Source organism: Bos indicus, chromosome 8 (genome assembly GCF_029378745.1).
Source record: "Bos indicus isolate NIAB-ARS_2022 breed Sahiwal x Tharparkar chromosome 8, NIAB-ARS_B.indTharparkar_mat_pri_1.0, whole genome shotgun sequence".
NCBI lineage: Eukaryota > Metazoa > Chordata > Mammalia > Artiodactyla > Bovidae > Bos > Bos indicus.
The window spans coordinates 9,387,881-9,402,146 of record NC_091767.1 but is presented as its reverse complement, the minus strand read 5'-3'; the positions used below and the strand labels follow the sequence as shown (position 1 = coordinate 9,402,146).

General features: G+C 43.7%; 1 protein-coding gene across 3 annotated transcripts in view; it reads right to left on the bottom strand.

Moving 5' to 3' along the window:
- Positions 1-14,266, bottom strand: part of KIF13B (kinesin family member 13B) — a 209,989-nt gene that overhangs the window by 73,309 nt on the left and 122,414 nt on the right. For all 3 annotated transcript variants that reach the window (XM_019965813.2, XM_019965815.2, XM_019965816.2), the window contains 7 exons: positions 12,216-12,406; positions 11,281-11,491; positions 10,033-10,195; positions 6,098-6,244; positions 4,786-4,935; positions 4,372-4,500; positions 17-187 (listed from right to left, as the gene is read on the bottom strand). In XM_019965813.2, the coding sequence (XP_019821372.2) occupies positions 17-187; positions 4,372-4,500; positions 4,786-4,935; positions 6,098-6,244; positions 10,033-10,195; positions 11,281-11,491; positions 12,216-12,406 (1,162 nt within the window). The remainder of the gene's footprint in view (positions 1-16; positions 188-4,371; positions 4,501-4,785; positions 4,936-6,097; positions 6,245-10,032; positions 10,196-11,280; positions 11,492-12,215; positions 12,407-14,266) is intronic.

Sequence of the window (14,266 nt, the reverse complement as noted above, 5' to 3'; positions counted from 1 at the left end):
TGCAAAACACACTCACACTGCAGTGATCAAAGACAACCATGCACTGCGGCTCCTTGCTGACGGGAGAAGACGAGGTGTCCACCTCGGGGGCAACGGTGACTGGCTCCTGCTGATCCCAGAAGTCGTATTTGCAGAACACGAAGTGGGACAGATGCTGTGGCAACCCAGTGGCTTGAAGTATTTTCACCTGAAGAAAAAGGAAGGCTCTGTTTTTAACCCAGATAATTCCAAGAACTACTCTGAGTCAGAGACACAGGTTCCAGTCCTGACTATGCCCTTAACAGCTGGCTTTTGTTGATCACATCCCAGTCCCTTTCAATCTGGGCTGTATTTCTGCATCTGTGAAATGCTATATTTAGCAAGAGGTAGACCTAAGATAGCAATAATCTAGACTGAATACAAGTGGACATTTTAAAGCATTTACAGGCTGAAGAATAACATTTAAAATTCTAGTTTCTTTATATCATCATCTTAAGAAGAAAGTTCTCCAACATCAACACCACTTGATGATATAAACCTGGCCAACTATGGATATAGCACAAGGACACAGGGTTAAGAATGATGAATGAAGAATGCAAACAGTGGGCACACCAGTAAGCAGTAAATATTCAGAAAAGTATTTATCTGATATTTTAGTGTCTAACAAGGAATAAGGTTCTCAACTGGAATGTTACTTGCTGCTGAAGCATTTTTGGAAAATCTGAAGCACAGGGAACGTATGCTTTGAAGATCTGGAGAGTGAATGGAGGAAAAGAGAGATCGCGCCCGCTAACCACCCTCTTGCACCACCAACTGGCTGGTTGTTGACTGAGAGCTGGGTCAAAGGAAACATGCCTTGGGCTGCAGGGGTGTAGGGTTTTGTGATAGCTACATAAAACTAGAATATGTGTTTAATTGGCCCCAAACAAACCAGACCCAGGAGAAATACCTAGAATGGGTTTTAAAGCAGCCAACAGTCTATGCATTTCTTTCAGCAGGCAGCATCAGGTCGATTTTTAAGCGGGAGTTTTTGTGATAAGCTGTGACAGTATAAAACTCCTCCAACTACAAAGGAAACTAAATCCTAAAAGTAACTAAGCCAAACTGAATTCTGACTTTACAATCAATGAGGCCAACCTCCATGAGACTGCGCACTGAGCATTTATTCACACCCTTCACTTGGTCACTTCCTGCACGCTGTATGATACACTTGAAACCTCCAGTGAGTAAACTTAACAAAAACAGATTTGAATGTGGCAGAAGTTTACATAGTTTCATAACCACAAATATAATCTTACTGTTTCAGGAAGTACCAACAATGACACAGAAAACCATGCAAAGCAAATGACTATTTTCTTCTCTACCAGGCACATGATGGGTAAGCAATGGATGGGGATTCTTACTCAGTTTTTCCTATGATGGCAACAAGACTGTGAAACATCTAGAGGGCAATGCCCAGGCTCTGGAAGATGATCAACCAGCACATTCTATTTGTCCAAACCAAAAAGAGCGATTGGTATTAATTTTTCATTAAAATTTTCATTTAAAAACCATCCCCTTCTCATTAAGTGTTTAAAATACTTATTCTATTCTTTAAGTTGAGGCAATGTGGTATTTGGGAAGACTGCAAGATTCTGGAGGACACAGATCTAAAGATAAATCTCTGCCACTTCTTAACAGTAATTGTTTTTAAACAAATGACTTAAATCCTTAGTTTCCTTAGGCTCAGTTTTTCTTCTGTACAAAACAGGAGAGCTGCCTAATGATAGATGTGTGAGAACTAACCACACCAGTGAAACACAATGCCTGAAAACGCCACCAGGCGTACCACTGACTGGATGGATGTTCAGTACATACTTCGTTGTGACTGAATTCCATCTGAAAGCTAATTTTCCTTCTTAGAAATCAATCTCAAGATGGGAATGAATAACAAAGCAAGATTTCACATGCTGAACTCTCCTCCACAGGCAACTTCTCAGAATGAGACTGCCAGGAATAAAGAGTATTGGGAATAAACAAAACCAGGAATGATTATCTAGAACACAGGTTCAAGGTCTTGCATGCAGAAGCCTGAATCACCACCAGGTGGCAGAATACCACAGACTTCGACTTGCTGCTGCTCAAAATGTACGGCCCAGAAACGTCGGGAGATAATGAAGTTGTTTGAAGTTTCGGGAGATAATGAAGTTGTTTGAAGTTTCAAATATACTGATTTTATTTAATACAATTAAAACGATCAATATGTTAATATGTACATACTTTTCATCACAGAAAAATAAATCTAGTCTTCTTTTAAGGGCCAATAATACTCACATCTGTGATCTTTTAAGATTTTTTGATGTGGACCATTTTTAAGTCTTTGCTGAATCTGATACAATATTGCTTCTGATCTACCTTTTGGTTTTTGGCCCCAAAACATGTTCTCTGGCCAGGGATCAAGCCCACACACCCTGCAAGGGAAGGCGAAGGCTTTACCACTGACCACCACGGAATGCCTCATCTGTGATAACTTCAGTGTCCCCAAACGGGTTTCTTTTGTTTCTGTCCACAAATATTTTACTGTCATATAGTGTGTCTTCCTTTTATGCAAAAAGCTATTACATGTTAGACTATCGTCTCTAAAAACCACCTCCTCCTGGAAAGAATCCAGTTCCTTGGAGAAACAGCTGATTCCAGGTCTGGGATGAGAAATGTACGGGCTGCACGAGACCAGGGCAAGAAGGCTGGCACGGCCTCCGGGGTGAGGGTTGTGTCAAAGGGTCCCTTGGACTGCAAGGAAATCCAAGCAGTCCATCCTAAAGGAGATCAGTCCTGGGTGTTCACTGGAAGGACTGATGTTGAAGCTGAAACTCCAATACTTTGGCCACCTGATGCGAAGAGCTGACTCATTTGAAAAGACCCTGATGCTGGGAAAGATTGAGGGCAGGAGGAGAAGGGGATGACAGAGGATGAGATAGTTGGATGGCATCATCGACTCGATGCATATGGGTTTTGGTGGACTCTGGGAGTTGGTGATGGACAGGGAGGCCTGGCGTGCTGCGATTCACGGGTCGTAAAGAGTCGGACATGACTGAGCAACTGAACTGAACTGAAAGGACCCAGGAGCCCACTGAAGAGGCTCCCCTAGGCCAAAGATGGGGTTGTTTGAGCCTCGATGCAGATAATAAATACAAGAGATCACAGCTTATCAAGCATATTTAAATCCAAGAGTTTATATAATGATAAGAAGACACAAACCAAAAAACCCTCGCTTGTCAGTTTTGGATATTAGAAGGAAAACTATTTATTTTTAAAAGTAGTCAATAAAGGGAGACAGTGGTGTATTCATCCTGCCTCTCTGATAAAAACTGTATCTGTGAATAGCAAGATACTTGACAGAAAGATTCACTCTATAGCACAATTCCAGCTAATAAATGAAGCGATGATAGAATCACAGTGTTGTTCTTTTCTAACTCCTAATGAAATATCTAGGTGATAACCATCAATGATAGCAAACACTCCCCAAAGAAAACCAGGCATGCCGTGCCTTTTAATGGAAGCAGACACCTCATTCTCCCTGTAAAGTGTCATCCTGACTCCTCTTCTCCGTGTCAGCTTTATGTCTAGCTCCCAATTTACAGCAAGCACATCCTAACCCAGTAAAGAATTAGCAAAACCGAGACTATGAGACCATGTGAGATGACAGCCCAGTTTCTACACTAAGCAAAGCGTAAGATGAGAGAGAAGGTGCACGCACACACAGGAGGGAGCAAGCACAAGCACCAGAGCCTGAAGAGTAAAACATAAAACAGGCCAGAGACACATCAACCGAGACAACCACGGGAAATGATATTTCACAATGTCAAAAAAGGATTAATTTTTGCGTGTGGTACATCCTGGCTAGGCTGGGTTTTTTTTTTAAGTTTTCTTCTTCTGAGACACATATTAAACTATTCTTGATGAAATACGATGTCTGGGATGCTTCAAAATAATCCAGGGGAAGGGGACAGTGGAGAAGCAGCATGTATACATGAACAAAGCAAGACTGAGCAGGAGCTGATGGCTGCCAAGGGACGATGAGTGGGGGGTCAGTAAGACCCTCCTCACTACTTTTCTGTACACTTAATCTCTTCTATAAACAAATCATACTACGTTTTCACTGTTATTTTCCTTTTTAAGTTACCCAGCGACAGAAATCCACCTTCCGAGGAAGACAGTATTCTCCTATGCTGCTTCACTACCGGTAACTTTCACACACTCATCTTTCACAGGGTGGCGTGTCTGGTCCATCTCTTTACAGTGGGCTGTTACAGATGGAGTCAGCAAGGCTATGCTTCCATCTCTGATAATTGTATAACCTCACAGGAAACATTCTGAAATCATGTACTGCTGCTGAATGGGACGAGGACTCACCATGCACACGAGCCTGTTCTCCTGGGGCTCCTTATCCGAGGAGGCATCCACGGGCTCATCCCCTCCAGCAATCCTCTCCCCGACGTCACCACTGAGGCGCATCACCTCCACGTGCAGCCGGCCGGCCACCTACAGCAGGGAAAGCAAAAGAAGATCCTTGCTCTGCATTTCGGCCTTCATCTGTTTAAGAGTCAAACGGAGGGCAGCTCAACGACGGAACAGGTTCTAATGGTGACTCTTCCTCCAAGTACTTGGAATAATCACCGTCAAGCGGTGTGCGAACACAGGCATTGAGAATACACACAGACGGCGCTCGTTGTTACTGATGGGAAACTGTTAATGACAGCTCACTGTCACCACCCTGTGTTCCTGAACTGCCCTCTGCAGGACATAAGGCACGAGGAGAAACCTAACCTCTCCTTTCTGGTTGATGATCGGCACGGCGTACTGTAACTTCACGTCATAGAAGAGGGACTCTAGGAAGACATTGGCCACCCCGATGAGGCTGTGGTTTTCCTGCTCATCATAGAATGGATCTGCACGCCTGAAGTAAGACCGTATCACCTTTGAGGAGACATGAAAACATACAACTTCAGAAGATCACTTAAAACAGAAGAATTCAACCCATCACTTTTTGATAGTCTAATAACTTAGATGAAGTACAGCCCTGTGTTACACATGCAGGCACACATGCACACAAACACACACACACACACTTTCTCATTCCCACTTAGAATGACGGTCAGCACCTTCATCTATGAGACAGCGACACCAATAACACCTCTTACTTCATCATTTCTTTTCCCTTATGAGGAAGCCTTGCCGTGAAAACAGATAAAACATACACTGACTGATAAACACAGCAGAGTGAATGAAACCAGCCTTCAGGTCTCATCCACATCTATTCTACTTGCTCCCACCAAGACATCAGACACGGTGCTGTTAATGAGAGGTGACCTCTTTACAGGAGCATGGTTTGTGTTTTGTTATTTGTTAGTAATATGGTTTCACTTCTGAGCTGAAACAGGAGAGGAGTACAAAAGAAAGTAAGAAAAAATTGCCACCTAACTATAAGAAGGCATTTTTATTGACAAACACTTGCATAAAACAAGAGGCTAAGGAGATGAACAACTCTGTGGGGCACTGGGACCAGCAGCATTGAAAATGTACTAATAATTCATATTTCTGTTTTAAACAGGTATAAGCTCATGGCTGACCTAAAGGAGCAGACCTACGATTTGAGGGGAGAGTTCCAGAATTGAGATTTATAGCACCTACTTTAGGATCAAATCGTGTTCAAAAAATGTTCCTCATAGTATAAATATTAAGGCACCACGGATGTTCAGTTAAAAATACAGATGTCGTAGGTTTATTATTTGCAAGGTTAAATGTGCTGAGAAATGGAAAAAGAGATACTAAGACAGTCTCTGTCCTGAATAAAACCATGGGACTCAAAAATGCATAATATGAAGAAAAGCCAGAAAGAACAGAGGATTCTACTAGAAATCCAGACAACACGAATGCAGAGAAAACAAAAGACGATGCCAGAAAAATAGGTTATTAAAATTCTTGACTTGCTAAATAATTTACAGGATTAAAATAAATATTTTATTTATAAAACTGTATTTTGGAAAACTGAACAGTTCTTCCCTAAAATGGATAAGACTCATCCCTGCATGGCTCCTTCTGTGACGATCAGCTCAGGAATCTTTGTCAAATAACCTACCGGGGTGTCTTCTTCACATTCCTTCCACTCCTGATAAAGGTCTCTCATATCCAGTAACCTGTTGTCCAGTTTTTCCAAAGACCAGATCTGCTTCCCTTTTCCTTTTCTTCTCACCTGGATAGCAGGTTCACTAAGGAGAGAGCCTCGCTGTGAAGAGAGTGAGAATGACTTTGTGAAACACAGAGACACTGGCACAACGTGGGCATCAACCCCGACATTCCACTAATACACCCACCGGTCAGACGTCAGCAGCTGAAACGGAAACCATATCGTTCTTTAATCTGTTCAGTGCGAAACTTTCCAGAAATCTTACAAGCTGAATATAATCCTTCCTATCTAAGTGCAGTCAAAATTTAAGAATAAATATAAATTTAAATCCCAGAAAAGTAGACCACGTTTAATGGAAAGTCAAAAATGTCTTAACTGGGGGGCTTCCCTGGTGGTCTGGTGGTTAGGACTCTGTGCTTGACTGAGGGGACGTAAGTTCAATCCCTGGTGGAGGAACCAAGACCCCTCACTCCATGAGATGTGGCCAAAAACCCAAGTGTCTTAATCGGACTATCATATGACCAAAGAGAACCAGTGGGGAGGAAGAGGGTCCTAAGCAGTGAATGAGAAGGGCAAGTTTCCTGGAAAGGGTGGTTAAGAATGTTTTTCTTTCAAAAGTTTGAATGACAATTTTTTTGAATGGCTAGTATCTTAATGCAGTACCAAACCCAAGTGCTTAAAAGAGTAAATTGTGAAAAGTATCCTGTTTACTCATCTGGAGGCAATAAACGATACCAACTTCCAAATACACAGTTTGGATTTATTATTAAAAAGTTAAAGGGCTTCCCTGGTAGCTCAGTGGTAAAGAATCCACCTCCAGTGCAGGAGATACGGGTTCGATCTCTGATTTGGGAAGATCCCACGTGCCGTGGAGCAGCTGAGCCTGTGCAACACAACTACAGAGCCTGAGCTCTGCAACAAGAGAAGCCACTGCAGCGAGAGGCCCTCACGCTGCAATCAGAGAGCAGTCTCAGCTCCCTGCAACTAGAGAAAAGCTGTGCAGCAACGAGGACAGCCGAACAGCCACAACAGCCAAAACTAAATGAACAAACAGAAAATACTTTAAAAATAAAATGAAAAAAGTACAGAACCAGCTAGAGATGCCGGTTGTACACAATATTGTGAATATACTACAGGACACTGAATTGTTCCTGTTAAAATACTAATTTGATGCTGTGTGAATGTCATCTCGGAAAAAAAGAAACAGTACTCCCTGAATATTCCCAGCTTAGAAAAGCAACATGCTTTTTTAGAAATATAATATTGGAAAAGACTCTGATGCTGGGAGGGATTGGGGGCAGGAGGAGAAGGGGACGACAGAGGATGAGATGGCTGGATGGCATCACTGACTCGATGGATGTGAGTCTGAGTGAACTCCAGGAGTTGGTGATGGACAGGGAGGCCTGGTGTGCTGCGATTTATAGGGTCGCAAAGAGTCGGACATGACTGAGCGACTAATCTGATCTGATTACTACTTTTTAAAATATTTATTAATTTATTTGGCTGTACTGGGTCTTTGTGGTAGCATGATAGATCTTTAGTTGTGGCATGTGGGATCTAGTTCCCTGACCAAGGTTTGAACCCCAGGCCCCCTGCATTGGGAGCATGGAATCTTAGCCACCGGACCACGAGGGTAGTCCCGACAATGTGCTTTTATGTAGGAAAAACATTTAAACTTTTGGAAATCACATAGCAGAAGGTAAAAATGCCTCTGTATATCTCCCCCAGAGAGATGGATCTAGCAGATCACTAATCAATTGAGATTTATTAGAATTTTTAAAAAACTCTTCTGTCTGCTTAGAACTTTAGAGAATTCTGAAAGACACTCAATGTTGCCTTAACATCTGGCCTATTATTAGTTCCCTAACCCTAACCCTTCTGTTCCAAAGAAACAGAATTTACATAATGAAGAAAGGATTTTAGAACTGTGAAGTTCAAAAATTACCAAACTCTCACATATGCGGTCGCTAAGAGTCGGACACGACTGAGCGACTTCACTTTCACTTTTCACTTTCATGCATTAGAGAAGGAAATGGCAACCCACTCCAGTGTTCTTGCCTGGAGAATCCCAGGGACGGGGGAACCTGGTGGGCTGCCATCTATGGGGTCGCACAGAGTCAGACACGACTGAAGCGACTTAGCAGCAGCAGCAGCACATATGGTAAAGGCCCTTCTACCTTATATTCAGCCAGCTAGGGAATGAATATCTGATTATAAAATCCTACCTAATCCACCAAAAATTATGTACTAACATGATTGAGAACTATAAAAGAAACCCATGTAAGAAAGAAACATCTGAATGGCAAGGAGAGGAGATTTTGCTGGAAGGACTGATTCTGAAGCTGAAACTCCTATACTCTGGCCACCTGAGGTGAAGAACCAACTCATTAGAAAAGACCCTGATGCTGGGAAAGATTGAAGGCGGAAGGACAAAGGGATGACAGAAGATGAGACGGCATCACCAATGCGATGGACACGAGTATGAGTAGGCTCCGGGAGCTGGTGATGGACCGGGAAGCCTGGCATGCTGCAGTCCATGGGGTTGTAAAGAGTCGGACACAACTGAGCGACTGAACTGAACTTCCCCCATACTTCTATTAGACTTCTTACATAATACCAAAAAAATTTTGTGACCTTGAATATTTACATGAAACAACTAGTGAACAGTTTTGCCATGCCATCTATTGACAAGTAGAAGACAACATTCTGGAGGTAAAATGAACACAACTTGGGCAGGGTAGGGAAGGATGGCAGAAGAGCAAAAGGAGGGGAAGAACAGAATCTGCCCGCCAAGGCAGCAGACCTGAGTTCAACCTCGGGGCTGGGAAGATCCTCTGGAGAAGGAAATGGCAACCCATGCCAGTGTTCTGGCCTGAGAAATCCCATGGACAAAGGAGCCTGGTGGGCTACAGTCCATGGGGTCGCAAAGGGTCAGACATGACTTGGTGACTCAACAACATTATTAAAAAAAAAATCTGTGACCTTGGATACTCACATGGAACAACTAGTGAACATTTTTTCCATGTCATCTATTGACAAGTAGGAGATAATGTTCTATTGGTAAAGTGAGAAGGTCAAGTGTTAGTCACTCGGTCACATCCAACTCTTTGCGACCCCATGGATTGGACTGGAGCCCACCAGGCTCCTCCGTGCTTGGAATTCTCCAGGTGAGAATACTGAAGTGGGTTGCCATTTCCTTCTCTGGGGGATCTTCCCGACTCAGGGATCAAACCAGCATCTCTCGTGTCTCCTGCATTGGCAGGCAGGTTCTTTTACCACTGTTCCACATGGGAAGCCCCTCTTGTAGGTAAAATGAACCCTTAACTTGGGTGGGTAGGAAAGGACAGCAGAGGAGCAGAATGAAGGGAAGAACCACTTGGGCAAGATTTATCAGGAAAGACTTCTTGGAAATAATTTAAACAAACTTGAAAATAGGAGTTAAGTAAAAGAAATTGCTACAGGGACTTCCCTGGTGGTCTAGTGGTTGAGAATTTTCCTTCCAAGGCAGCGGACATGGGTTCAATCCCTGGTCAGGGCGCTAAGATCCCACGTGTCCCAGGACAGCTAAGTCCCCCCAGAGAGACCCGCCCACCACAACAAAGATCCAGCACAGCCAAAATTTAAAAGAAAAAAAAAAGAAGCTGGTAGAGCTGGGGAAGGGGGTGGAAGAGGATGTTTCTAGTGGATAAAACCATTTATGCACAAAGAGAATTATATGGAAGTAATTCTGATCGAGAGAGGCAGACAGGTCCCAATGACCTAGACTGTGGAGGATGCGGGCGGGGAAGAGGGCAAACTCCCCGCTCCCATGTTTAAATAACCCTGGTGAAACAGGAAGTGGTTTTATACAACCGTTTCTTTGGTCGTTTCATTAACAGCAACCTCACCTTCCTGTTGGCATCGAGGCTGGAGGCGGGAATCTGGAGGGTTACTTTATATTCTGTTCGCTTATCCAGTTCTTCCGCGATGTAACTAGCTTCTCTCACCAGCAGATTGGCTTTCACAATTTGTTCCCTCAGCCTCATCAGGCTGTTATTCAGTGTTGCTTCTCTTTAAAATAAAATGGGGAGGGGATAACCATTAGAGCAGCACATGGAAATATGATATAGCACATAAAACATGAATGCCAAACTGCGAACCAAGCTTTACGACCGTCTCCTGCACACAGAGATACATCTGCGGCACCGCCCTGTGCATGCACCCGAATGTGGGCTACGTCACCAGTGCTGGCACACCCTCCTGGGGGAGGCTGGCCAGAGGCTAGGGCTTGGCAAACTTGACTGTGTACACAAATCACCTGGGAATCTTGAGAAACTGAAGATTTTGACTCAGTATATCTGGGGTCCCTGCTGTGCATCCTCAGTCCCTGAGTCGAGTCCAACTCTTTGCAACCCCATGGACTGTAGCCCATCCGGCTCCTCTGTCCATGTGATTTCCCAGGCAAGAAAACTAGAGTGGGGTGCTATTTTCTTCTCCAGGGGATCTTCCCGACCCACGGATCGAACCCACATTTCCTGCATTGGTAGGTGGGTTGTTTACTGCTGACCCACCTGGAAAGCCCGTATCTGGGGTGGGAGACCTGAAATGCTACATTTCTGTCAATCTCCAGGTGACAGAGATGCTGCCTGTCTGCTGACCAAACCCTGAAGAGCAGGAGGTTAGTTAAGTCCACTCTGTAACTATGGCGAAGACATTTAGCGCAATGCTCATCAGCCCATATACAGATCAAACTTGCAATCTGAATCTTACTGGCACCATGCTTTACCTACCTGATATACCACCTCTCTTTTTGTCCTTTTTTAAAAAACCATCTACCCACGCCTCAGAACCTAAAGTATAATACAATGATAAAGTATAACTTCTGAGTACACACACTGGTTTATTCAAATCCAAAAGCTATTTATACCCACTGAAAATGGGGTGGCACCTCAGAGGGGTGGCTTTAAATACATCAATATAAATGGATAATTCCTTATATCCCCCCAAAATGGGGGCAAAAAAGACAAGGCCAAGTGGTTCTTAGCTGTAACACTTACAGTATAACTCATGTTTAAATTAAGGTCTAGACTTTCCCCTCCGTCTGTCACGCAGGTGGGTCAGGGTGACGGGTAGCAAGGGCCCCACCACCCACCTACCTCTCTTCCGTCCACTGCCGCAGGCGCTGCTGAGCGCTGGGGGAGTGGAAAGAAAACCTGTCGGAAGTGCGACCGCTCTGCTTCTCAGGGGACAGCCGCCTCCGGAGCTGCTCCAGCTCGTGCTCGTACATGAGCCGCTGGCGCTCCAACGCAGACCGTTTTTCCTCTTCGTGCTGCTGCTCCAGGCTGTTCAGTATTGACTGCATGGGATCTAAACAAGGTTTTTTGTTTTTGTTTTTTTTCAAGGCAAATAACAAACAAAAGGTTAGCTGCACAACACAATATGCAGGAAACGCTGCTCTATTTTGTTGTTTGTCACAAACAATAATAATAATGTGAGTTGTTTTTACATTTTTTTTAATTGGCGTATAATTGCTTTACAATGTTGTGTTAGTTTCTGGTGTACAACAGTGTGAATCTGTCATAAGCATACATATGTCCCCTCACTCTTGAGCCTGGCTCGAAACTGGGTCATTTGTAGAAATGTGGATGAACCCAGAGTTTGTCATTAAGAGTGAGGTCAGTCAGAAAGAGAAAACCAAATAACGTAAGATTCTTAAAGACAGCTAGCTTTCCTTACTCCCAGTTACTAACCGTATAATCTATTCTGTTAGATACTTGCTAAACTATCTTCTATATAGAAAAAGCAGGTCTACACATAACCTAAGACAGAGGCCACACTCCAGAAATCCACTACAATAGTAAGCCAGGGACAGTCAAGTCTCAAACCTGAGAAATTCTACCAATGAGAACAGTTTGAAGTGACTTATATATCAAGGCAGAAAAAATAAGTTTTTAAAGCCACAAAAGAATTGAGTACAGAGGAACAACATGAAGATGTCTTTTTGCTAATGTTTAAAAAGTCTCCAATGTAAATATCTCTAACCAGTCCAGCAACTTTGTAAGATTCTGAAAAGCAAAACGGGTCTGCTCACCATTACTGCCCAGCGCCTTCATGGTCACCTCCATCTGGGCGTACTCATAATTGAAGTTGATCTCACTGGACACCTCACTGGACGAGTCTCCGTCAACATCCAGCTGCTCAGAACTGGTGTCATTCTTCATGGATATGTCTTGCTCCTCATCGTCTCGATCTGCGTTCTTTTTCTTTTTAGGCAAATTAAGTCTTGAGAAGAAAAAAGAATATTATCTTTTAAAGAAAGATACGCATTTATTCATTCCAGTCATTAAATAGTGGCATTTGCTAGATGCCAAGGGGATACTATAAATAGAAGGCAATTGCTCAGTTGGTAAAGAATCCGCTTGCAATGCAGGGGACCTGTGTTCAATCCCTGGGTTGGGAAGATCCCCTGGAGAAGAAAGCCACTACCCACTCCATTATTCTGACCTGGAAAATTCCATTGACTGTATAGTCCATGGGGTCTCAAAGAGTCAGACACGACTAACTTTCACTTTTCACTACACTCAGAAGTTTATATTCCAGTAGTAGAAATAAAACACAGACACATGTGCCAATAAAAAAAGTAAAAAAGGTAGCTTAAAATGCCACATGCATAAAACGAAGATCATAGCATCCAGTCCCATCACTTCATGGCAAATAGAAGGAGAAAAAGTGGAAACAGTGACAGATTTTATGTTCTTGAGCTCCAACATCACTACAGACAGTGACTGCGGCCATGAAAATAAAAGATGCTTGCTCCCTGGAAGAAAAGCTACGACAAACCTAGACAGCATATTAAAAAGCAGAGATATCACTTTGCCAACAACAGTCCATATAGTCAAAGCTATGGTTTTTCCAGAAGTCATGTATGGATGCAAGAGTTGGACCATAAAGAAGGCTGAGTGACAAAGAACTGATGCTTTTGTATTTTGGTGCTGGAGAAGACTCTTGAGAGTCCCTTGGACTGCAAGGAGATCCAACCAGTCCATCCTAAAGGAAATCAGCCCTGGATACTCATTGGAAGGACTGATGCTGAAGCTCCAATACTTTGGTCACCTGATGTGAAGAGCTGACTCTCTGGAAAAGACCCTGATGCTGGAAAAGACTGAAGGCAAATGGAGAAGGGGGCGACAGAGGATGAGATGGTTGCATGGCATCACCAACTCAACTCATTCGGCCATGAATCTGAGCAAACTCCAGGAGACAGTGGAGGACAGAGGAGCCTGGTGTGCTGTAGCCTATGAGGTCACAGAATCAGACACAACTTAGTGACTGAACAACAACAATAACCTCACAGTCAAATAGGACAGGAAGGGATGAAAGAATTGGAACTCATCTGAGCTGAGCCTTAAGGGGTGAAGAGAAAGCAGGCGTTAGGACAGAGGCAAAATGGAAACCCTCACAGCCTCTGGAGAAATCATAAATAAAACACAGAGATACACAAAATCTGTACAGCCAAAGTTGTGAGAGAATCGTAGAAAAATCAACCTAATCCAAACTATGAAGGCTCTGTACACTAAGCCAAGCAATCCATGCTTGATTTAATTTGAGAAGAAAAAGATAAACATTTTCCACACTCTCTGTAGCCCTCTACTCTCTCAGAAATAATCGTGATAGCAGCTGGCCCACCAGCAGAGGATCGAGCTTGATATCTGAAACCCAAGTGCCAGGGACAGGAAGGGGAATAGATCAAGACTTAAGTTCTATACTCTATCCAGCCCGCTGGTCCTCACCAACACAACAGCAGTTTCGTATGGGAAAAGATGTCCAGTCCCAGCTCAGACTTTCTCAGCCTCCCTTGCAGCTGAGAGGCAAATTCTAGTACATGAGGGGTCAGAGGAAGGTCACCGGGGACTCCAGGGAGATGCCTGCTTCTTCTGCTCAGGAGAGTCAGGGCTAGTCCTGCCACCCCTCACCCTTGCCTTCTTCGGGGTGTCTGAGTGCTGCTTTGATGCCCAGAGGGACGTGGCCCTCTTTAGACCACAGGGAAGAGGCAAGACAATGCCAAGACTTCTGCCATGACTCTTTCAACAGCCTGAGCCAAAGCCAATAACCATCCTCCTTGGGAGTTTCTGTTTTGTCAGA